Here is a 25,190-nt window from a genome sequence, read left to right on the forward strand (position 1 = left end):
GGAGAACTGAAGGGCCTGTACAGCGCTGTAATGTTTAATGTAATGAAGCATGCACTGCACAATCACACTCAATTAACCTCGCAAACCTCATTCAACTGACTCTGGTTTTAATCCAGTCCTGCCTGTAAGGACTCTGTAAATTCCCCCTGTGATTGACAGGTTAATTGGGCAGCATGGGTTTCATGGGCTGGAGAGCTGTAAACGTGATGTATTGTTAATTTTTTTTAAATTTAATCGGAGACACTAACATTGAGGGAGAGAATCCATTCCACCTCCACTTCCCGCTGCCTTGGAAAAGCAACCAACATCGTAAAAGACTCACCCCTCCCCAGACACACTCCCTCTACCTTCCACCATCACATCCATCAGATTCAATGACAGTTTATTTGCCATGTTATCAGACACTTGAATGATCCTTGTAAAATGCTGCTTTTGCTTTGTACCAACTGATCTGTCCCTGGAACTTGCACTCCTGCACTGTGACTTATTTGCTAGGTGTCTTGCTGGATTGCTCCAGAAGAAAACTTTCTCACATGTGACAAACTTGAACCTGAAAACAAATTGTGAAGTGACAACAAAACCAAGACCCATTTTGATATGTTGCCTCAATAACCACAAGACTACAGTCCCTCCTGGTATTTGAGTGAGTGATGTTCTTTCTTTTTATAATATTTTTAATGATTTTAATAAAGAACATACAAACAAAAAGGGTACAATTCAATAAGATCATATGAACAATTACATAAACTAAATAAAATATTCTGTACATCACTAACAGACACAAATTGTAAATCAGATCCATTATTCACATCCTAAATAGTATAAACCTTTTTTTCTTCCTTTTTAAAATATTTTGTTGATGTTTACATTATACCCAATTGAACAGGACAATTATATATTGTGTTGACCAATTTAGAAGAGAAAATCTTACAAGCTGACCCAATCATTCTTGACTTTAACGAGGCTATTCTTAAATCAAGCAAATCATTATAAATAAGAGATTTATGAATTTACCTTGGGGATTCACGGAAAGTCAGGGATCTGAGATTGGACAAAATGTCTAACTTGTAAAAATGAGTGTTTGGCAAGTTAAATTTTTACCACCAAAGCAAAATTGTTTCAAATAAAAAGATCTTTAAAACTTTTAATACCCAATCTGTGCCCGTCATTAAAGACAGTATCTGACAAAGAAGGTTGAAAAAGGGCTGGGAAGAGAAAAACTCTGTAATCCAAAAAAGTTGTGCCCATTTTCTGAAACTATCTCTGATCATCAGATAATCAATTAGTTTATATAAAGAGGATAAAAAAAGACCCAAGAATTAACAACAAAGAAGTTTTTCTATCTATGAAAGGCGGCCAATTAGATTATTAAAAGGTAACAAAAGAAGCAAATTCTGTATATTGAAGCCCAATAATAAAATCTAAACTTAGGAAACGCCAATCCACCATTCCTTTTAGCATTTTGAAGATGTGCTTTACTTAAATGAGGGCATTTTATTTGCAATATGTAGGAAGATATGAGTGAATCAAGTGAGTCAAAAAAGGATTTGGGAATCAAAATTGGTAAAGATTGGAAAAGTTACAAACATTCATGTTTCATGTTAAAATGTTCATTTTAATAGAATGAAATAGATGGAAATAGATCAAGGTGACCATCTCGATAGCAGTAATTTCACCTGATTAAATAAAGTAGAAACATTTTCCTTAGAAAAGATGTTTATAACTCCTAGTAATTATAATACCGAGATAGGTAAATTGATCCCTCAGAATCTTAAAAGAAAATTTGGACCAACTTGGTATAGAACTATTTAAAGGTGAAAGTTAACTTTTATGAAGAATCACCTTGTACCCAGGAAACAGACTAATATGAGAAAGCAAAGCTAATTTGCTTGGTAAAGAAACATCAAGATTAGATACAAAAAGCAAATGATCACCTGCATATACAGAAACCTTGTGTTCAATACCGTACCTATGATGCCCTGTAAAATCTCTACTTTCACGAAGAGCAATTGCTAAAGGTTCTAATACCAAGTCAAAAAGTAATAGACTTATAGGACATCCTTGACTAGTGCCCCGTTGAAGATTAAATGGTTTTGACTCCTGCAAATTAGCAAGAATTGAGGCACTGAATCCAATATTGTTTTTATTGGGTAATATTTCAGCAATAAGACCAAGATTGACATTGAACTTGTATCAAAAAGAATGAAAATTGCATTTGCAGTTGCAAGAAAATGTATGGCAGTGATGTGGAAATTGGATTCACAGGTTTGGAAAGATGGCATGAAGGAATTGATAGTTACATATAATTTAAGGAATAAATATGATGTTTTTTAGAAAATTTGGTGCTCATATTTACATAATATAAAGTTTTCCCTAAACCTTGTGAAACCTTGTTAACTCCTTGGAACAAATAAATAAATCTCAAAAATAATTGAGGTAGTAGGACATAAATATAATAATTTAATCCATTTAATAAAACATGGTCCAAAATGGCAAATAGATAACCCCATTCCACCCGATCAAAAGCCTTCTCTGCATCTAAAGAAAGGACACATCCAAGGGCCGGAGTAAATATGAAGCATTCAATTAACAATTTTTAATAAAACTGGATTGATCCTCAGAATTATTAATGATAAAATATTCTTCAGTCTATGGGTTTTTTTGATTTTTTTGACAAAAATCTTCATATATCGAAAGAAATAGGCCAATAAGAAACACATTAACAGAATAAGAGAAATACAAGCTTCATTAAAAGATGTTGGAAGATTTCCTTGCTTAAATGAGTCATTAAACATCCATTATTTCAATGCTGACCACATTTTCCCATGTTCCTAGAATAAACTAACTGGACACACCTACTTTCCCACCATCTAATAATAAACTGCATACATTATATCACTTACGGAGTTAATAAATGAAGAAGTAACATAGGTAAATACTGTCCACGTTAATAAGATTAATACAATCTATTAAATGTTTAATATCAATGATAAACTAAACAAGCCTAATGAAAATAAAAACCACATCATTATTAAATCAATTGACACAAGAAACAAATGGTCAGACTTCCCCCACTCGAAAAAAGACCCCCCTTCAAGATAGAACAAACTTCAGACACAGACTATTTGTTCATATTAAGCTTGCTGTTTGAACAGAACCAACCAAAACTTTGCAAGCTTCATCCACTGAATTAAAAAAATTCTTGTGGCCGTTTTCCAAGGTGATCCACAGATGAACTGGATACAACAAAGCAGGTCTAAATCCTTTCTTGTACAGCTTAGTCATAACCTCTCTGTAATCTTTCCACATCTCCACAACTTCATGGCATAAATTTTCCACAGATCTCATTTGTTGACCCTAATCATTAAAATTTCTGATCGGATGAGTTTCACGAATAACACGATCTTTTTCTTGGTAATATTGAAAATGAAGAATTACTGAATGTAATCGATGTTCCGAGGTTGCCTTGGGAACCAGAGACCGACATGCTCTGTCGAGCTTGGGCTTAGCAGCAAAAATCTCTCTTCCAAACACTTCCATGAATAGATTTGAGAAGAAGTCAGTTAATCGCCTTTTTCAGCATCTTCCTTTCAGCCCAGGATCTGAGTATTGTGGCATCCGCTCCTACTCTCCAAATCAAACATCTTCCAGGCCAACTTGGAATTGGAGGCTGACATTACTTCACATCGAGTTTCTAGCAAGAAGGCCAAACTTTTGAGACTTCCGACCTCTTTGGAGACTATATGGTCCCAAGCAAGGAAGGAATGCTGGTGTTGGACTGGGGGGTGGGAAAGAGGGTTGAACAGGTGGGCTGGATGGCTAGAGGGGGCTGAATAGGGTGACCAGACATTGAGTTTTAGGCCACCTCGAGCCAGATATTAATTTGTCCTCCATTTGGATGTGTAAATGCTGCAGCCTGAGATAGAGGACAAATTAATGGGCAGAAAGGGCACTTGTTAAATGCAGCATCCCAGGGTCCACAGGCTGTGCGTGTCCAGCTGGCACATACACGATGAGGGGGAAATGTGATGGTGATGCTCGAAGTGCTGGCTGGCTGGCACATGCAGGTCGAGAGGGAAGTGCAACGGCAGAGCATGACGGTTCCTGGCAGGTCAGCCTCCTTCCCCCCCCACCCCACCCCCCCCACCAACACCACCTTGCCAAACTGGGGAGGGGGAAGGGGGGCTCTGTCATTGTGGGGAGTGTCCCTCCCGCATTATTGACCTACTTACATTTATCGACTCCTGGATGGTCCCATTGCCCCTGGGAGTTGATAACAACCATTTTGGAGATTCCTAATCTATATGGTCATTAACAGACCAAACCATCCTCCACAGTTTTCAAATGCTCTTCAATTGCTGAAATCACTTGTTAAACCTTCTCAATTTGACAATTAATCTCTCATTGACCTTCTTTCACCGATGTGGTTATTTCTCATGTTATCTCCTGTGATTGCTTTATCACCATTTTTTGATGCTTTAGTTCAGCATCTGGGAGGACTGGGTGAAGCCTTTCCTATACTAGGGGAAAATGAACGGCCTCTTCCTGAGTGAACCCGCTGGTGGGTCAGCAGCTTAGAGTACTGGATGAAGCCTTTTCCACATTCTGGGTAGACGAACAGCCTCTCCTGCAATGGACCCGCTGGTGGGCCAACAGCTCATATGACTGGATAAAGTCCTTCCCACACTTGGGACAGGTGAAGGGCCTCTTGCCGGTGTGGACCCGCTGGTGTCTCCTCAACTTGCTGGAGTCACTGAACCTCTCGCTGCATTCAAAGCAGGTGAAGGGCATCTCCCCCTTGTGCGTACGTTGGTGTGTCTCAAGGGTGGACAGCCTGGTGAAGGCCTTCTTGCATTCGGGGCAGGCGAAAGGCTTCTCCCCAGTGTGGACCCGCTGGTGCATCCGCAGACCGGACATCTGGATGAACCCCTTGCTGCACTCAGGGCAGGTAAAGGGCCTTTCCCCGGTGTGGACGCGCTGGTGAATCCGCAGGTTAGAGGACCTGGCGAACCCCTTACTGCACTCGGGGCAGGTGAACGGTTTTTCCCCAGTGTGGACCCACTGGTGGTTCTGCAGGGTGGAAGAAAAGGTGAAGCCTTTGCCGCACTTGGGACAGGTGAAGGGCCTCTCAGCAGTGTGGACCTGCTGGTGTACCGCAAGGTTGGAACTGTTGGTGAAGGTCTTCTCACACTCTGGGCAGGAGAATGGCTTTTCCCCAGTATGGACCCGCTGATGCATCCGCAGGCTGGACATCTGGATGAACCCCTTGCCGCACTCTGGGCAGGTGAAGGGCCTCTCCCCAGTGTGGACCCTCCGGTGTATCTCAAGGCTGGATAACGTGGTGAAAGCCTTCTTGCACTCGGGGCAGATGAACGGCTTTTCCCCAGTGTGGACCCGCTGGTGGGTCAGCAGGTTGGTTATCTGGGTGAACCCCTTGCCACACTCGGGGCACGTGAAGGGTCTCTCCCCAGTGTGGACCCTCCGGTGTGTTTCAAGGCTGGACAACCTGGTGAAAGCCTTCTCACACTCGGGACAGGAGAATGGCCTCTCCCCGGTGTGGAACCGTTGGTGGGTCAGCAGGTTGGTGATCTGTGCAAACCCCTTGCCGCACTCATGGCAGGTGAAGGGCTTCTCCCCAGTGTGGACCCGCTGGTGGGTCACCAGGGTGGAGGACTGGGCGAATCCCTTCCCACACTTGGGGCAAGTGAAGGGCTTCTCCCCAGTGTGGACCCGCCGGTGTATTTCAAGAATGGAAAACTTGGTGAAGCCCTTTTTGCACTCAGGGCAGGTGAAGGGCCTCTCTCCAGTGTGGACCCGCTGGTGTCTCGTTAACTGATTCGACTTTTTAAAGTTTTTCCCACAGACGGGGCACTGAAATGGGTTCATCGCTGTGGGGATGAGAGAATGTGACTCGGGGATAAATAAATGCAGTCCTGCCCCAGGGCGCTTGCTCAGCCAGATGGAGGCTCCCGGAGAGCTAGGCAGTGGGTTAAATCAACACCAAGGCTGGGACTAGGGCCAGGACCCAGGGAGAAGCGTCCTCAAGCTGGGCGTTGCAAGCTCTGGAACCATGGGAACCCTCGTTGCAGAACCTGGTGCTGTGCTCTGTTCTTGGAGAGAGGGGAGGCTGAGAGAGGGGAAAAAAGAGAGGGAGGAGGTGAAGGGAGGGAGGGAGAGGGAGGGGGAGGGGGAAGAGGTGACAAGGGGGGAGAGAAATCAGAGGAAAGGGGAAAAGGAGAGAAAAGCGAGGTGGATGGGGAAGGGGAGGAATGGGGACAGAGGGAGTGGGAAGAGGGGAGAAGAGGGGAGGGGAGGGGGGAAGAGGGATGATAATGTGGTAAATTGGATCAACTTGGCAGATGATAAAGAATGATGGAGTTGTGGAGAGTGATCAAGGTTTTCCAAGCTTATAGGGCGAGCTGAACTTGATGGAAAAATGGCAGATGGAATTTAATGCAGACAAGTGTGAAATGTTGCATTTTGAAATGATAAACCAAGTGAGGACATATATGGTAAATGGTAGGGCACTGAGGAAAGTCATAGAAAACACGGATCTGGGAATATCGATGTTGCTGGGATCTCAGGAACGGAGTTACAGGGGAAAGTTAAACAGGTTTGGACTATTACCTGGAGCGTAGAAGAATGAGGAAAGATTTGACAGAGGGAGACAAAACCATGAAAGATCTGGAGAGAATAAATGCAAGAATGCTTTTTCCATGGAGCTGTGGTGAGATACAAACCAGAGGACATGGGTTAGAGGTAAAAAGAGAAAAGTTTAGGAGGAACATTAGGGGGAATTTGGAACGAGCTACCAGCTCAAGTGATGAATGTGGGTATATTTTAATATTTAAGAAAAATTTGGACATGTGCATGGATGGGAGTGGAATGGAGGAATTTGGACTGGGTATAGGTCAGTGAAACTGGGCTGATTATAGTTCATCACAGATTAGATGGGCCAAACACCCTATTTTCTGTGCTGAATGTTCTACGGTTCTAATATTATATTTACGGAACCCTAATTTATAGGAATTTTATACCTTGAATGCACAATACTACTCCATATAACAACAAATTTCGTGACACATGCTCATAACAATAAACCTGATTCTGACAGAAACTCACTGTTCACTGCCCAACAGGCAGGAAGAGAAGACACCGACCCCACTTCAGTTCAGGCCTTGAGCTCAGGCTCCAATTTTCAGATGGAAAGAAAACACTGCAGATGCTGTAAACCCCATATAAAGTCAGAAACTGGTGGAAATCTTCAGTCACTCAGGCAGTGTCTGTGGAGAGAGAAGCAGGAGAAGATAAGAAATAGGACCGTCGAGCCTCTACCACTATTCAACAGCTGAAGTTAAAGAAAGGAGACCTCAAGGAGGGATAACAGAACCTACTTTTGATGCAGTTTTTACAATTCTTGAAAGCATTGCTCAGCAAATGGCTAACAGATAGATCGAGGATTTATGAATATGACAGTGAAAATGAATAATATTTGTGATGAGGTGGTGTCTGTGAAGAAAGATATGTCTGTTGTTAAGGTTGATGTGAATAGACATTTAAAAATGGTGGATACACTTCAAGATAATTTTAAGAAAATTGAAGGGGCATTTCAAGATTGGAGATAACAACTGGAATGAAATAGAGAAAAAATAGAAAAAGTGGAAGATTTGTTCGTAGGATGGGAAATTCAGAAGAGGGAATTATTGAAGAAGATTGACTCTTTGGAAAATCAAAGTTGGCGGAATTATGTGAAAATAGTCGGAGTTCCAGAAGATATTGGTTCCAGAAGGGTTTGGATCCAGTGAAATTTTTTTAAACAATGGATCCCTGATGTACTAGGTGCTGAATTTTTTCCGGATGGTTTGGAGTTGGATAGAGCACATAGGGCATTGAGAAGTAAACCATATCCTGGTCAACCACATCAAGCAGTTTTGATTCATTGTTTGAAGTATCAAGAAAGGGAGATCCTTTTGCGAATTGCGGTGCAAAATGCACGCAGACATCAATCTCCATTGATGGTTCAAGGTAATAGGGTCTTTTTTAAATCTTGATTTGAGTCAGGAGATTATTAAGAGACATAAAGAATTCAATTCTGCAAAAGAGGTGTTGTGGAGGAAGGGATATGCTTTCTTTTCGATATCCTGGGGTATTGAAGATCTTTTATGGTAATTTTCAATCTCAGTTTTTTGAGAATGACCATGATGCTTTAATTTTTGCTAATTCTTTGCCAGATAGGGAAGATGTCTGATAAGAAGAATGGAAATGGGAATGGAAAAGGGAAAATGTCAAAAAGTCTGATTGATATTGATGACTTTGGGACTGAAATCATTGCAAATATAATATGATTCAGATTTATGATTGTTGGAAAGTCCGTCTAGATGACACTGAAGCTTTTGGAAGTCATCTGCCACTAGTGGGTTCTTTTTTACCACACCCAGTTAATTGGGGATTTACTACTCGTTTGTAGTTTTGGGGTTCTGCTTTGCTTGTATTTGTGTAACTCTGTTGATAGGGTTTGTAATGGAGGATTTAGACCAGCTTATGCAAGAACGGATGCAGTTGCATCAGAAGACATAATCTAAATTCCACCATGGGACCCAGGGATGCATTTGAATAGGAAGACATAATTTACACCATGAGGCCCAGGATGCATATGAATTAGTAGACACTAAAATTTCACCATGAGGCCCATAGATGATGCAGTTTTCTTTTGTTGGTTGCAGACTGTCAGAGACTTGAAGATAATTAAATCATTTGTTTAAAGAGATTAGCTATGAAGTAAACAACTTTTGGGTAATATAAGGCATGGTCTCACTGCTGAAGTTTGAGACTCTCTGAGAGGTGGCAAGATCTCTCAGCAAGAAGAAATTCTAGAGTCCAGCTAACGTCCCGGTCGAGGGAGGTGGAGAAGCTGCTACCGGTCAGTGCCCTAACACCCTACTAAGTGTGCAGTCATTGCCTTGCTTCAGCAGTTGGGACCAGTCCAGGCGTTGATAAGTATAGTTGGGAAGGGCTAGCATATTGTAGTTTGAAATCAGCTTTTGAATTTGTATAAACTGAACTGCTCTCGGTGTGTGTGTTATTTTCTTTCGGTAGCTCAAGCACTGTGACCAATCTAAAACGAAGAAAAAGAGAGGTACAAGTTGACCCAGGACAATTCATCAATTACATCAGGATCGTCGCCATTCCTTATCATGGCACGAATACGATGTGGATCGGGTTCTACTCCATGCCTTTCTTTATCTGCACAGAGCTGCTGCCGGAGTTTAATATTACGGCAGATCGTTTGGACTTGCTTATCCTCCCATTCTTCGGCTCGGTCCTGACTGGTGCGAACAATCTCGATCATCATGGAACAGCATTGTCGCAGGGCTTCTAGCTCCTCCTCTTGTTGCTCTCTCTTATGCTGAGATTCTACTTCTCGCTGAACTGATTCTGCTTCACGCTGAACGGAGTGGCGTAAGGCTGTGGCCAGCAGCCAAAAACCATCCCTCAGCATCCCCTTTTTAACAGGAAATTTACTTTCTCGAAGGAGAGTGGCAACCCACTCTCCCAGAGGCGCACTTGATGCATCTATCTTCTCATCCCAACAAAGGGGTGGTCCCAACAAAGACAGGGTATTGGCCAACATGCCAAACCCATTGTCTTTGGAAGTCCATCCTGGAATCAAGAACTGCTCAGGGCTCACCTCTTTCTTTCGGCGAAACATCTTGAGACCAATCCTGTCGACTACGCCAATTGTCCTGGGTAAATTTGTACCTCTCATTTTCTTCATTTTAGATTGGTCACAGTGTTTGAGCTACCAAAATAAAATAGACACACACACCGAGAGCAGTTCAATTTATACAAATGTTTATTACAAATTCAAAAGCTGATTTCAAACTACAATATGCTAGCCCTTCCCAACTATACTTGTCAATGCCTGGACTGGAACCAACTGCCGAAGTGAGGCAACGACTGCACATTTGTAGTAGGTTGTTGGGGCGCCGGTAGCAGCTTCTCCATCTCCCTCGACTGGGACGTTAGCTGGACTCTAGAAGTTCTTCTTCTTGCTGAGAGATCTTGCCCTCTCGGAGAGCCTCAAACTTCAGCAGTAGAACCATGCCTTATATTACCCAAAAATTGTTTACTTCATAGCTTATCTCTTTAAACAAATGATTTAATTATCTTCAAGGTCTCCTGACAGTCTGTGACCAACAAAAGAAAATTGCATCCCTGGGCCCCATGGTGGAATTTAGATTATGTTTTCTGATGCAACTGCATCCCTTCTTGCATAAGCTGGTCTAAATCCTCCATTACATTCCACCCCTTGGTCGCAGCCTGTCACTTACGAGACCTAACAACCATTTGAGTACAGAAGGAGCGAAAAAGAGAAACTAAAACTATAATAAGCACAAAAATAAGCAATAATGTGAGCAACCAACGGAGAATATTGTGGCCCAGTCCCCCAAATGTACCAGCTAACCATGAAAAAGGATTCCAATCAAGGCTCAAACTATCATTGTGGCCCACAATACCCAGATACTGAAACTCACGAACAGATTTTGAAACATGCTTAACAATATCAGATATACATCGGGCCGTGTCCCCCACGGGCAACTCCCTCGGAACGTCCTCGACATTACAAATCCAATTGCTGGCATCAAAGCAGCTGTTAAGCCAGATCAGCAGGAGTGCAAGACAGTGGACCTGGAACAAAGAAGCCTGACATATGTCACTCACAATGCCGTTAGCATTCAGTATTTAAACAAACTAAACCATCCTGTCCCTCAATAGCTACCCACCGAGTGTTACCCTGGGCAGGAGTCACTATTTCCCCTTTTACAGGAGGGCCACTACCTGCTGGTGCCACCCATACCTTTTGTCCGGCATTCTCTGGCTCGGGAATGGGGGGCAATGACTGTTTTTCTTCCAGAATAGGCTGTAGTTCAGAAGCGTGAAGAAGTTGGTGGAAAGGTGTACCTCCCTTCAAAGGGTGATGATTCAAATTGTCGACTGCCTGCTGCAGCACATGACACCACCCCTTCAAGGTCCCCAGTGGTGTTAACAAACGAATTTGTTCCTTCGTTCAACTAACCCTGCGGGTAATAAGGAAATATGGTGGACCCATAAAATACTGTTGTCAGCTGCCCAATCACAGATTGCCTTCCCGGAGAAGTGCGAGCCATTATTTCCGGAGAAGTGCGAGCCATTACCAAACTGAATTTCCTCTGGTACATCATAACGAGAAATTAAATGATTTAGTCCTTGAATAGTGCTAGCTTGGTCAGCCGTCTTGGTGGGAAAAGCAAAACCCAGGCCTGAAAAGGTGTCAACCATTACTAGGACGTAACGTTTACCCATACAGTCTGGCATAGGGCCTATGTAATCAATTTGCCCGACCGCAGCTGAGAGAGCTCCCCATCTTATTCGGCCATGCGGACCAGGAGGAACGGTGTGGGACATCTCAAGCCGGCATGCTGGGCACGTATGCACGACCTGATGGACGGGTAAGGCATGTGCATGGGCCCACATAGCTGATCCCTTCTCCCCCAAATGGCCACTCTGTTCGTGTGCCCATCGAGCCAGGGGGACAGTATCGGTGCGGCTGATAGAGGCAAGCTGATCTGCCACTGCATTATGTTGTGGCATGTTCGTTGTCGTATTGGTATGGGCGTCAACATGATATACAGTTATCTCACGATGATGGGAAGCATCCCACAACAGCTGCCACAACTGTTTGCCCCATACTGGGTGGTCATGTACCAGCCAGTCATTCTTTTGCCAATCAGGCATCCATACCAATAGTTCATTAGCCACAGCCCAGGAATCAGTAAACAAGCGAAGAGGGTGATCATGGGGGTCTAGTGGTAAAGTGACCACCTTCAACTCAGCATACTGACTGGAGCCACCATCCCCCTCCTCCAATAAGTGAGTTCCTGACCTGGGATGGTAAGCCACCGCCTTCCACTTCTGCTTTCCTTGCACCCTCCGGCTGCTATCATCAGTAAACCAGGCGTCCTCTTGTTCTGCTTTCTGTACCATCTCTTCCATGGCCCCTTGGATCATCACATCATCAATATAATGGTGAATTGAGAGGGAAGGCGATTCTGAGACCGTCTCCAAATCACGGGCAATTAGGCTGTGGCAAATAGTGGGAGAGTGTACATAGCCCTGAGGGAGGCAGGTGAAGGTATACTGACACCCCTTCCAGGTAAAGCTGAACTGATCCTGTGAGACCTCAGCTATAAGAATACTTAAGAAGGCGTTAGCGAGATAAATGACAGCATACCATGTTCCTGAGTTCCCAGTAGCAATGTTTTCAATAAGGGTAACAATGTCCGGACCTGCCGAAGCAAGTGGTGGGGCATGTTTGATCAAGAAACAATAATCAACTGTCATTCTCCAGGAGCCATCTCTCTTCTTGCCCCTAGGGAAGCAATATTGTGGAATGCATACTGGTTTCGGGCAGGGGGAGAGGGTCCATCACAGGATCCCACTTAGCCCGACCCACCACTAGTCTCTTAGTAATAGTCCGAATTCCAAATGCAAATCCCCCTTGGCTAGTATTAAGGGCCGTACTGGCCAACATATTAATACCCAGGATACATTCGTCAGTGGCAGCCACCAGGGCATGTAACCATATAGGGGGCCATCACCCACCGTGGCGTGGACTTTTATTTCCTTCGCCAGGGTGATTGCTCCTCCCATCCCCTCTATTCAAAATGTCGGTCCAGTCCAGAGGTCGGGATTACCAGGAATCACTGAGTGCTCCGCACTGGTGTTGACCAAGGCAAAATATTGGCGGTCATTACCCCCACCCCAATGGATTGTTAACAGTATATAGGGCCGCAGGTCCCCGTGTATCCGCCGTGTCTCAATAGAGTAGACACGGGGGCCCTGCCCACACCCTCATGCTTTAGTAGGGTTCGGGGGCTTCCAGGCCCACATGCCACTATTATCCATGAGAGCCTTTTTAACCAATTGTTGTATCTCATCAAGGGTAACTGGAGCAAGAGAAGCTGGCTCAATAGGAGCAGCAGTGGGAGGAGAAGGCACAGCTGGGCCAGGAGGACTCAGCAGCTGGGGATGATGTTCCCCTACTTTTCTCTTATAAAGGGCATAAAGGACTGTAGTAGATTTCCCATCAATATCACTTTTAGGTACGCCTAACTTTAACAAGGTTAGAAAAAGGTCCTTTCTTGTCGGTCTGTTATTAGCAGCAGACCCTCTCTTTTCATCCTGCTTGTCTGATTTAACCTGGGCTGTACGTCAGTTGATTTTACCTCCCAACTCTAATTCTTGAAGCCCAGATAAGGCGTGCAACGCCTCAGACACAGGGTGCCCAATTATCGGACTCGTTACGGACAGAATCAGTCCCCGTACAGTGGGTTGGGCGGAACGAACCAATCTGGTATGCATTCCGGCCGTGAATATCTCTTCATCAGGGCTCCCCCCATGTACCCACAGCCTCAAATGCCCTGCATACAAGGCAGAGGCCAGGGTCTGTTGACGAATTACTGCTATATCCTCCTCTGGAGTGCCCCAATTGTTCTGTAAATGTAAATCCAAATCTACTGGTGATGGGTATACTCGTAGCAGGGCATCCCCTCGAGTAGCAAGTAAGTAATCCACCTCTTCCTCTAACCCGCAGCTCAGCAGTGACCCGGATATCAGTAGTCAATGTTCCTAATCCCAACAATTCCTCAGGGGTTAAATATACATTACCCCCTCCTTGCTCCCAAACACACAGGAGCCAGGCCACCAGAGTTTCTCCCGCGTTTTGCCTAAATCGATCTCTGATGGCAGCCAGCTCTTTTATAGAGAAGTCACATATTAATGACTGCTCTAGACCTCTGCTCCCACTTTGGCCCACAGGGTCCTTTGCCCAGTGGACAGGACGAGGCCTAGGCCATCCCGTAGAGGGGGTAGGTCATAGAGCATAAGCAGGGGTTCGGGTATTATCCCCTGGGTCCGCTTGGGGGATCGGGGTATCTATCCCTTCAATCTCTACCCTTACATCATCCCCCCTTCTGTCTGTTTGAGAAGTCTGCTGCCGTATGGGGTGGGTGTGAACAGCAGGTGGAGAGGGCAGTATGTTAGACACATGCTGAGGAGTATCTGCATTATTACCATGGTCATCATTCCAGATATTCCCATCCCATTCATCAATTACATCAGGATCGTCACCATTCCTTATGGCACGACTACGATGTGGATCGGGTTCTACTCCATGCCATTCTTTATCTGCACAGAGCTGCTGCCGGAGTTCAATATTACGGCAGATCGTTTGGACTTGCTTATCCTCCCATTCTTCGGCTCGGTCCTGACTGGTGCGAACAATCTCGATCATCATGGAACAGCGTTGTCGCAGGGCTTCTAGCTCCTCCTCTTGTTGCTCTCTCTTATACTGAGATTCTACTTCTCGCTGAACTGATTCTGCTTCACGCTGAACGGAGTGGCGTAAGGCTGTGGCCAGCAGCCAAAAACCATCCATCAGCATCCCCTTTTTAACAGGAAATTTACTTTCTCGAAGGAGAGTGGCCACCCGCTCTCCCAGAGGCGCACTTGATGGACTTCTCATCCCAACTAAGGGGTGTTCCCAACAAAGACAGGGTATTGGCCAACATGCCAAACACATCGTCTTTGGAAGTCCATCCCGGAATCAAGAACTGCTCAGGGCTCACCTCTTTCTTTTGGCGAAACATCTTGAGACCAATCCTGCCGACTACGCCAATTGTCCTGGGTAAATTTGTACCTCTCATTTTCTTCGCTTTAGATTGGTCACAGTGTTTGAGCTACCGAAAGAAAATAGACACACACACAGTTTATACAAATGTTTATTACAAATTCAAAAGCTGATTTCAAACTACAATATGCTAGCCCTTCCCAACTACACTTATCAATGCCTGGACTGGTCCCAACTGCCGAAGCGAGGCAATGACTGCACACTTGTAGTAGGTTGTCGGGGTGCCGGTAGCAGCTTCTCTACCTTCCTCGACCAGGACGTTAGCTGAGAGATCTTGCCACCTCTCGGAGAGTCTCAAACTTCATCAGTGGGACCATATCTTATATTACCCAAAAGTTGTTTACTTCATAGCTTATCTCTTTAAACAAATGATTTAATTATCTTCAAGATCTCCTGACAGTCTGCGACCAACAAAAGAAAACTGGATCTCTGGGCCTCATGGTGGAATTTTGATGTGTCTACTAATTCATATGCATCCTGGGCCTCATGGTGTAAATTGGATTATGTCTTCCTATTCAACTGCATCCTGGGCCCCATGGTGGAATTTAGATTATGTCTTCTGATGCAACTGCATCCCTTCTTGCATAAGCTGGTCTAAATCCTCCATTACAGGGTTCTTGTTTGCAGTTTATTAGTTTAGTTTATTTTTATTATTGTGCAAGGGGAGCCTTATTCTATTGTTTTTTTGTGATTTGTAAAGTTTTTTTTGTTAAAATAAAATGTCTAGTTTGAATTTTGCGACTTTAATGTTCAGGGTTTAAATAAATTGATTAAGCATAAAAAGATGAAAATGGACGTAGCTTTTTTGCAGGAAACACATTTAACCAAAAAAGAACATTAAAAATTGAAGAGAGATTGGGTGGGTCGGTCATGTAATTTTATCTTCTTTCAATTCAAAAGCACAAGGAGTGGTGATTTTGATTCATAATAAAATACCATTTGAACTTGAATCTTTCTTGGAAACAGCTGGTCGAATTTTAATGATTTGCGGAATCATGGACATTGTTAAATGTGTATGCGAGTAATTTATGTCTGAAATTTTTCTAATAGAGTCAAGCTAAGGAAAACATTTTAATTGGGGGTGATTTTAATTGTGTATTGGATCCGCTATTGATAAACTTCTGAAAACTTTAAAAAAATCGAAGGCAGATGATTTGAATCTAGTAGAGATTTGGAGAAGGTTAAATCCTACTGAAAAAGGTTTTTCATTTTATTCTTCTCAGCATGATTCATTTTCTAGGATAGATTTATTTTTGGTATTAGCACATTTGCAAGCTCATATTACTCAGGCTGAATATAAGAGTAGAATTCTGTCGGATCATTCATTGTTACTTATTTCTTGTGTTGGATCTGAGGTTATGCAATCAACCTTTCGTTGAAGATTTAATGCATTGTTATTGAAAAAACCTAAAGGCTTACTTACAAGGTCAAATTATTACTTATTCATCAAAAGATAAGAAGAAATTTTTGGTAGAAAGTCCGACGTTAGAGAAACAGATAACTGAGTTGGAAAAGGAATTTCAGAAGAATTGCATGGAAGATAATAAGGCAGCTTTAACTAAATTAAAATTACGTTATAATACATTACAAATGTACCAATATGAGCGTTTGATTCAAAGATCTAAACAGCGTTACTATGAATTAAGTGATACAGTTCATAAAGTTCTAGCCTGGCAATTGAAAACAGAACAAGTTTGAGAACTATTAATTTGTGAGAAAGAACTCAACAGTTACTTATAAACCTCAGGAAATTAATGATCAATTTTTATCATTTTATCAGAAATTATATACTTCTGAGGGAGTTTGAGATGATGATTCTATTGAATCTTTTTTTGTCTGGTTCAAATTTGCCAGTATTAGGGGAGGATGACGTGAAAAAATTAGACTCTCCATTTACAGATTTTGAGATAAAGGATGTTATACAACAGATGCCAAATGGTGGGGATGGATTTTCTGCTGAATTTTATAAAGTATTTTACGAAGATTTGTCTCCTCCATTTATGGATGTTCTTCAACCGGTAACACAGGAACAAGCTTTATCGGAATCATGTTCAAGTGCAATAATAACAGTAATACCAGAAAAAGATAGAGATCCATTGAATGTGGCTTCTTTATTGAATATGGATTATAAAATAATAGCGAAAATATTGGCAAACAGACTTCCTAAATATTTGTCTCAATTAGAACATGTAGATCAGGCAAGTTTTATTAAGAACAGGTATGCTTCTGACAATATTCTTAGAATGATTTCATTGATCAATGCATTAAGTCAGCAACCCAACTGGATGCGGAAAAAGCATTTGACCGAGTTGAATGGAATTTTTTAATTAAAGTATTGGATAAGTTTAAATTTGGATCACATTTTATTGGTTGGTTTAAGGCATTATATGAGAATCCAGTTGCGAGGCTGGTGACAAATGGTTAAACCTCTTCATTATTTAAATTATCACGTTTGACACATCAAGGTTGTCCATTGTCACCAGCTCTATTTGCATTGGTCATAGAACTGTTAGCTTAAGCGATAAGACAGAATGAGAATATTAGAGGCATAAAGATATTAGATGATGAATATAAGATTAATTTTTTTTGCTGATAATGTTTTGATATATTTTGATATATTTAACATATCCGGAACAATCTTTAAAATCTTTAAAGATTTGACTATCTTTAAAAACTTGCAAAAATGTTTGGAACAATATAGTGTATTGTCTGGTTATAAAGTAAATTGGGACAAAAGTGAAATATTGCCTATTTCAGATGGAGATTATAATCAATGTAGGAAAATTACTAAATTGCGATGGACTGATAAAGTTAAATATTTAGGGATAATGATTGATGTAAAAATTCAATCATTATATAAATTAAATTTATGTACCTTTAATGAAAAAGATTAAGGCAGATTTGATTAAATGGAAAGATTTACCGCTATCATTAATAGGTCGAGTAAATTGTATTAAGATGAATATTTTTCGGAGGGGAGTGGCCGGACGGTGAACTCCAGTCCTCTCCAGAAAAGTCGGAAAAAACAAAGGAAAACACAAAGGCACAGAAATAAAAATTAAAGAAAAGTGAGTATAAAGGTGGAAAGAAGATGGCGACGAAAAAAGAAAAATCGAAATCAACGGTAAGAAGAGAGGAAGAGAAGACAACGGAAGAAGAAGGAGAAGGCCTTACCTGTTCGAAGAGGCCCGCGGTGGAGAGAGAAACCCGCTCCCTCAGGTCGGTAGAAATTGGACTACAAAAATGGCTCGCTGAGCCGAGTAAAAGTGAGCAACTGCGCATGAAAAAAAACACCGACGGGAGGGGTGACCAGCTGGGGAGTCGATCTCCACAGCCGGCAATGACAGCTGCAGAACCTGCAGCAAGAGGAGAACACAGAAGACAACGAAAACAAGAAAGAAGAGAAGAAAAGGGCAACAAAGAAACAACAGATGGCCAACCCAGAGGAAGAAGAAGAGGAAGAGGAAGAGTACAGTGAAATAGAAGAAGAAGCGAAAGGCAAGATAAAGGATATACTTTCTCTTATTAAAGAATACATGGAGTCATTTAAAGAATGGCAAGCGCAGGAATTTAATGATTTAAGAAGAAGAATAAACAACACAGAAGAGAAAATGAATGAAATAGATATGACCTTAACAGAAATGGGAAAGAAAATGGACAAGATGGAAGAGCGGGAAGCAGCAGTCGAAATGGAGGTAGAGGACTTAAAAAAGAAATTAGAGGAATCTAATAAAAAAATTATAGAGACACAAGAACTGTTAGCTCAGAAAATAGATATAATGGAAAATTATAACAGAAGAAATAACATAAAGATAGTGGTCCTTAAAGAAGATGAAGAAGGCAAGAATATGAGAGAGTTTATAAAAGATTGGATCCCCAGGATCCTAGGATGTCCAGAACTACAGCAAGAAATGGAAATAGAAAGGGCACATAGAGCATTGGCCTTTAAACCACAACCACAACAAAAACCAAGATCTATTTTAGTAAAATTCCTAAGATATACTACAAGAGAAAAGGTACTGGAGAAGACAATGGAAAAAGTAAGAGAGGGCAACAAGCCACTGGAGTACAAAGGGCAAAAAATCTTCATTTATCCAGATATAAGTTTTTATCTCCTGAAGAAGAGAAAGGAGTTCAATACAGCAAAGGCGATTTTATGGAAGAAAGGGTATAAATTTATACTAAAGCATCCAGCGGTATTGAAGGTATTTGTTCCAGGACAGCAGAACGGACTATTCTCGGATCCAGAGGAGGCACGAAAATTTGCAGAACAATTACAAAATAGACTGAGGGATGAAGATGTGTAATGAGAGTACAAAAGACTGAGAACTAAAAAGACACATAAGTTTTGAACTCCTGAAGAAGAGAAAGGAGTTCAATACATCGAAAACGATCTTATGGGAAAAAAAAAACAATTCTCGGATCCAGAGGAAGTAAGGAAATTTGCAGAGCAAGTACAAAACAACCAGAGAGATGAAGACATGTAATAAGAGTAAAAATGACCACGATTTATATGTATATAGGTAAAGAGGTATATGTGTGTATATGTATAATGTGCATACATGAATGTATCCGTATTTAGAGGAAAATATAGATAGTATAGACAAGAATTAATAAGGGAAGGAAATGGAATAGAGGGAATAAGGAGGGAACTAAAAGAGTGACCTTTGTTACATATGAAAAGTGAAATCTTTTCTGGGGGGGCGCTGGGTGGGGAGGAGTTGCGGTCACTGCAAAATCAGCTGACGCTTGCGAGTGAATTCGCAAATCCAAATGGAGAGGGGAGATGTGGTTGTCCGACAAGGGATAACGGACAACTCAGGAGTGGAAGGGGAGATTGGGGCTAAAGAAGTTTTAAATAGGAGAATAAGGAAAATGTTTGATGTTTTAGGAATGTTGTCTTATAAAGGGTTTAAAATAAGAAAACAGAAATGGAGAAGGAGGAAAGGTAATGATGGAGAAACGGAAAGGGAAGATAAACAAAGTATAAAATGGCTACGATGAACTATATGACTTTAAATATTAATGGAATACATAACCAAATTAAAAGGAAGAAACTGCTAAATTTACTGAAAAAAGAAAAAATTGATATAGCATTTGTGCAAGAAACACACTTCACTGAATTGGAGCACAAGAAATTAAAGAGAGATTGGGTAGGACACGTAACAGCAGCATCGTATAATTCAAAAGCAAGAGGAGTAGCTATATTAATTAGTAAAAATGTGCCTTTAAAATAGAAGAGGAAATAATAGATCCAGCAGGGAGATATGTAATGATAAAATGTCAGATATACTCGGAGTTTTGGAATCTACTCAATGTATATTCACCTAACGAAGAAGATCAAAAGTTTATGCAAGGTATCTTTTTGAAGGTAGCAGATACGCAAGGGAACATATTAATAGGAGGGGATTTCAACCTAAATTTGGATTCAACTGGGAAAAAAATTAACAGAAAGAACAAAGTAACCTAATTTATAATTAAATCAATGGAAGAAATGCAACTTTTGGATATATGGAGGAAACAACACCCAAAAGAAAAGGAATATTCATATTACTCGGCTAGACATAAAACATACTCAAGAATAGACCTATTTTTGTTATCAGCTAATATGCAAGATAGAGTAAGAAAAACAGAATATAAAGCTAGAATACTATCAGACCATTCACCCTTAATATTGACAGTAAAGCTAGAGGACATCCCTCCAAGAATGTATAGATGGAGATTAAACCCCATGTTACTTAAAAGACAGGATTTTAGAGAATTTATTGAAAAACAAATAAAAATGTATTTTGAAATAAATACGGAATCACTGGAAGATAAGTTTATACTATGGGACGCAATGAAAGCATTTATTAGAGGGCAAATAATAAGTTATGTAACCAAGATGAAGAAGGACTATAATCAGGAAACAGAACAGTTGGAAAGGGAAATAGTAAATATAGAAAAAGAATTAGCAATGAAGGAAGATACAACTAAAAGAAGAGAATTGGCGGATAAAAAAAATAAAATATGAAACACTACAAACATATAAGGTAGAGAAGAATATAATGAAGACAAAACAGAAATATTATGAACTAGGTGAAAAAAACACACAAAATCCTAGCATGGCAGCTTAAGACAGAACAAGCTAAGAAAATGGTATTGGCATCAAGGAAAAAAGACAAACAAATTACATATAATCCAAAAGAAATTAAGGAAAACTTTAGAGAATTCTATGAACAATTATACCGAACTGAAAACGAAGGGAAAGAAGGGAAAATAGATGAATTTCTGACTAAAATTGAACTACCAAAACTACAAATAGAGGAACAAAATAAATTAACAGAGCCATTTGGAATAGTAGAAATACAAGAGATAATAAAAAAATTACCAAATAATAAGACACCAGGAGAGGATGGATTCCCAATAGAATTCTACAAAACATTTAAAGACTTATTAATTCCGCCCCTCCTGGAAGTAATCAACCAGATTGATGAAACACAAAGCTTACCAGATTCATGTAAAACAGCAATAATTACAGTAATACTAAAGCAAGGGAAAGATCCACTCTCACCAGCGTCATATAGACCAATATCTTTACTTAACACAGATTATAAGGTAATAGCTAAACTATTAGCAAACAGATTAGCAGAGCATGTACCGAAAATGGTAAATTTAGACCAAACTGGATTTATCAAAAAAAGACGCACAACAGACAATATTTGTAAATTTATTAACTTAATTCATGCAGTAGAAGGAAATAAAGCACCTACAGTAGCAGTTGCTTTAGACGCAGAGAAGGCCTTTGACAGAGTAGAATGGAATTATTTGTTCAAAGTATTGCAAAAATTCAGTTTACTGGAGAAGTATATTAATTGGATTAAAGCATTATATAAGGGACCGTTAGCGAAAGTGACAGTAAATGGACATGTATCAAAGCAATTTAACTTAAGCAGGTCAACACGGCAGGGATGCCCACTATCACCTTTATTGTTTGCGTTAGCTATAGAACCACTAGCAGAATTGATAAGAATAGATAATAATATAAAAGGAATAAAAATAAAAGACAAGGAATATAAAATCAGTTTATTTGCGGATGATGTTATAGTGTACTTAACAGAACCAGAACTATCAATAAAAGAATTATATAAGAAATTGAAGGAATATGGAGAAGTGTCGGGTTACAAGATAAACGTAAATAAAAGTGAAGCAATGCCCATGAATAATGCGGATTTCTCAAAATTTAAGAAGGAATCACCATTTAGATGGCAAATGCAAGCAATAAGATACCTAGGTGTACAAATAAACAAAAATCTCGGCCAACTTATATAAACTCAATTATTATCCACTAATGAAAAAATTACAGGACGATTTAGAGCATTGGAAAGATTTACCACTAACACTAATAGGAAGGATAAACTGTATTAAAATGAAAATTTTTCCAAGGATATTATACTTATTTCAGGCATTGCCAATACAACTGACAGAGAAATTCTTCAAGGAGTTAAAGAAAATAATAAGGAAATTTTTATGGAGAGGGGGGAAACCGAGGATAGCACTAGATAAATTAACAGAATGGTATAAACAAGGAGGTTTACAACTGCCAAACTTTAAAAATTATTATAGAGCCGCACAATTAAGATACCTATCAGATTTTTATCAAACAAGGGAAAAGCCAGATTGGACGAGATTAGAATTAGATAAAACAGGGGAAAAGATACCTGAACACATATTATATAAATGGGATGAAAAATTGATACAACATAGAAGTTCTCCAGTATTACATCATCTCCTCAATATTTGGAAGAAGATTCATGTAGAAAGAAATAAAACAAATTATCAATTACCAAAACTAATATTGACGCAAAACAAGTTACTCCCTTTTACAATAGATAACCTTTCCTTTAGAGAATGGGAAAAAAAAGGGATTAAAAGAATAGAAAATAGATTCTTATCCTTTGAACAAATGAAAGATAAGTACAATATAACTCAAGATACAGCGCTGGCATATTACCAATTGAGATCCTACTTGAAGGATAAATTAGGAAGCAGTTTGAGTTTGCCAGAGGCAAGTAACCTTGAATATGTGATTACAGATACAATGATAATCAAAAGATTTATAACAAATATGTATATTAAACTGCAAGAAAAGGAGAATGAGGAAACAAATGGTAAAACTAAACAAAAATGGGAACAAGATTTAAATATAAAGATAAAAAAGGAAACATGGGAGAAGTTATGCTCCGGAACGATGAGAAATACAATAAATACGAGGTTACGTATGATACAATATAACTGGATACACAGGCTATACATTACACCTCAAAAGTTAAATAAATGGGACCCAACAGTATCTGATAGATGTTTTCGATGTAAAAAAGAAATGGGAACAACAATTCATGCAATCTGGACATGTGAGAAAGTAAAAAAATTTTGGGAAGATCTAAATCAGATATTAAATAAAATAACAGAAAACAATATACCAAAGAATCCAGAGATCTTCCTCCTAAGTAACATAAAAAACAAAGAATTTGGAATTGATTTGGAGGATGCACAAAAAAGATTTGTTAAGATAGCTCTCGCCGTAGCAAAAAAATGTATTATGTCAACCTGGAAATTGGAAGATAATTTGAATATTACCCCTAATAAATTGAAGAAGTATGGATTTTGTGATTCAGAGATGTGTTTTAGATGTGGATATTGTATAACCATATAACAATTACAGCATGGAAACAGACCAATTTGGCCCTTCTAGTCCACACTGATGCAAGTACCCTTCTCTAATCCCACCTACCAGCCCTCTGCCCATATCCCTCCATCCCCCTCCCATCCATATACTCATCCAACTCTTTTGTAAATGTCAAAATTGACCCTGCCTCCACCACCTTTCCCGGAATCCCATTCCACACAGTAACCACTCTCTGAGTTAAGAAGTTCCCCCTCATATTACTCTCAACCCATGACCTCTTGTATCCATCTCTCCTACTCTCAATGGGAAAAGCCTTTTCACATCAACTCACTCTATCCCTCTCATTATCATAAACACCTCTATCAAATCCCCTCTCAGCCTTCTACGTTCCAAGGAATAAAGACCTAATTTGCTCAATCTCTCCTTGTATTCCAGATGCTGAAATCCAGGCAACATTTTTGTAAATCTTCTCTGCACTCTCTCTATCTTGTTAATATCCTTCCTATAAATCGGTGACCAGAGCTGCACAGTACTCTAAATTTGGCCTCACCAATGCCTTGTACAGTTTCATCATTACTTCCCAACTTCTATATTCTATGCACTGATTTATATAGGCAAGCATACTAAGTTATTCCTAGATCTTCCTGCTCCACTGGATTCTTCAATGCCCTCCCATTTACCACATATGTCTTGCTTTGAATATTCTTTCCAAAATGAAGCACCTCACACTTATCAGCATTAAACTCCATCTGCATTCTTTCTGCCCACTCCTCTAAGCAGTTTAAATCCCTCTGCAATCTTTGAAAACCCTCTTCATCATCCACAGTTCCCCCTATTTTAGTATCATCTGCATATTTACTAATCCAATTTACCGCCCCATCCTCCAGATCATTTATATATGACAAACAGCAACGGTCCTAATACCGAACCCTGAGATACACTGCTTGTCACCGGCCTCCATCATGACAAACAATTATCTACTACTACTCTCTGGCACCTTCCTTCCAGCCACTATTGAATCCATTTGACTATCTCCAAATTAATACCCAAGGACTTAGCCTTCCTAACTAATGTTTAGGAACATTCTTATATTCAGTGATAAGGTTCAACCATTTTGGGAAAAAAATTAGAGAATTTATTCAAAAATTGTTTAAGATCAAATTTTCAATAATCTGAATTTTTTTATTGGGTTATACTGTTTTTTTGAATGTTCTGGGGTTGGGTAAGTTTCAGATAGCTTTTGTTCATTTAGCATTGGTAAGTGTGTGGCGATTTCTTGGAAGGATGATGTAGAAGTGAATATGGCTCGTTGGCATAATGAATTGAGATCCTGTATTTATATGGAAAAAATAATATAGTTTGCATAAGAAATATAATCTTTTTGTTCAAATGTGGTCGCCTTATTTGAAATGCATTGGTTTAGTAGTATCTTAACATATTAGTTAGTTTTTTTTTGGACTTGATTTTTTTTTTTCTGGCTCCCCTTGTGGGGTGTGCTGAAGATGTGGGGTGGGGTTGGATTTAGTTGCAGATTATTTTGACTTTTACTTTATGTATTGTTTCGTATATACTTTGAAAATTTTAAATAAAGTTTTAAAAAAAGAGAATCTGGACTTCTTGAAAAACACTCGGCTTTTGTGTGCGTGAATGCATAAGCACCACAGAGACAACAAGTGTCCATGCAGAAGTTGTGGAAATTCAAGACAAAATAATTATTTTTTTTGTACTTCGTATTTTATATGAAAACTGTTTCATTAATAAACTATTAAATTTATCTCTTTATTCTCCTTAAAT

The 25,190-nt window shown here is 40.1% G+C and overlaps 1 protein-coding gene across 2 annotated transcripts in view; it reads right to left on the bottom strand.

Moving 5' to 3' along the window:
- Positions 1-746: 746 nt before the first annotated feature.
- Positions 747-25,190, bottom strand: part of LOC138764544 (zinc finger protein 420-like) — a 28,833-nt gene continuing 4,389 nt past the window's right edge. Inside the window, exons 2-4 of one of the 2 annotated variants that reach the window (XM_069940633.1) lie at positions 14,667-14,777; positions 7,123-7,283; positions 747-6,127 (exon numbers count right to left, since the gene is read on the bottom strand). In XM_069940633.1, coding sequence (XP_069796734.1) covers positions 4,567-5,886 — 1,320 coding nt within the window. In that variant the 5' untranslated portion in view covers positions 5,887-6,127; positions 7,123-7,283; positions 14,667-14,777 and the 3' untranslated portion in view covers positions 747-4,566. The remainder of the gene's footprint in view (positions 6,128-7,122; positions 7,284-14,666; positions 14,778-25,190) is intronic. The other variant, XM_069940634.1, reaches the window with a different exon arrangement.

Source organism: Narcine bancroftii, chromosome 5, assembly GCF_036971445.1.
Source record: "Narcine bancroftii isolate sNarBan1 chromosome 5, sNarBan1.hap1, whole genome shotgun sequence".
NCBI classification, from domain to species: Eukaryota; Metazoa; Chordata; class Chondrichthyes; order Torpediniformes; family Narcinidae; genus Narcine; species Narcine bancroftii.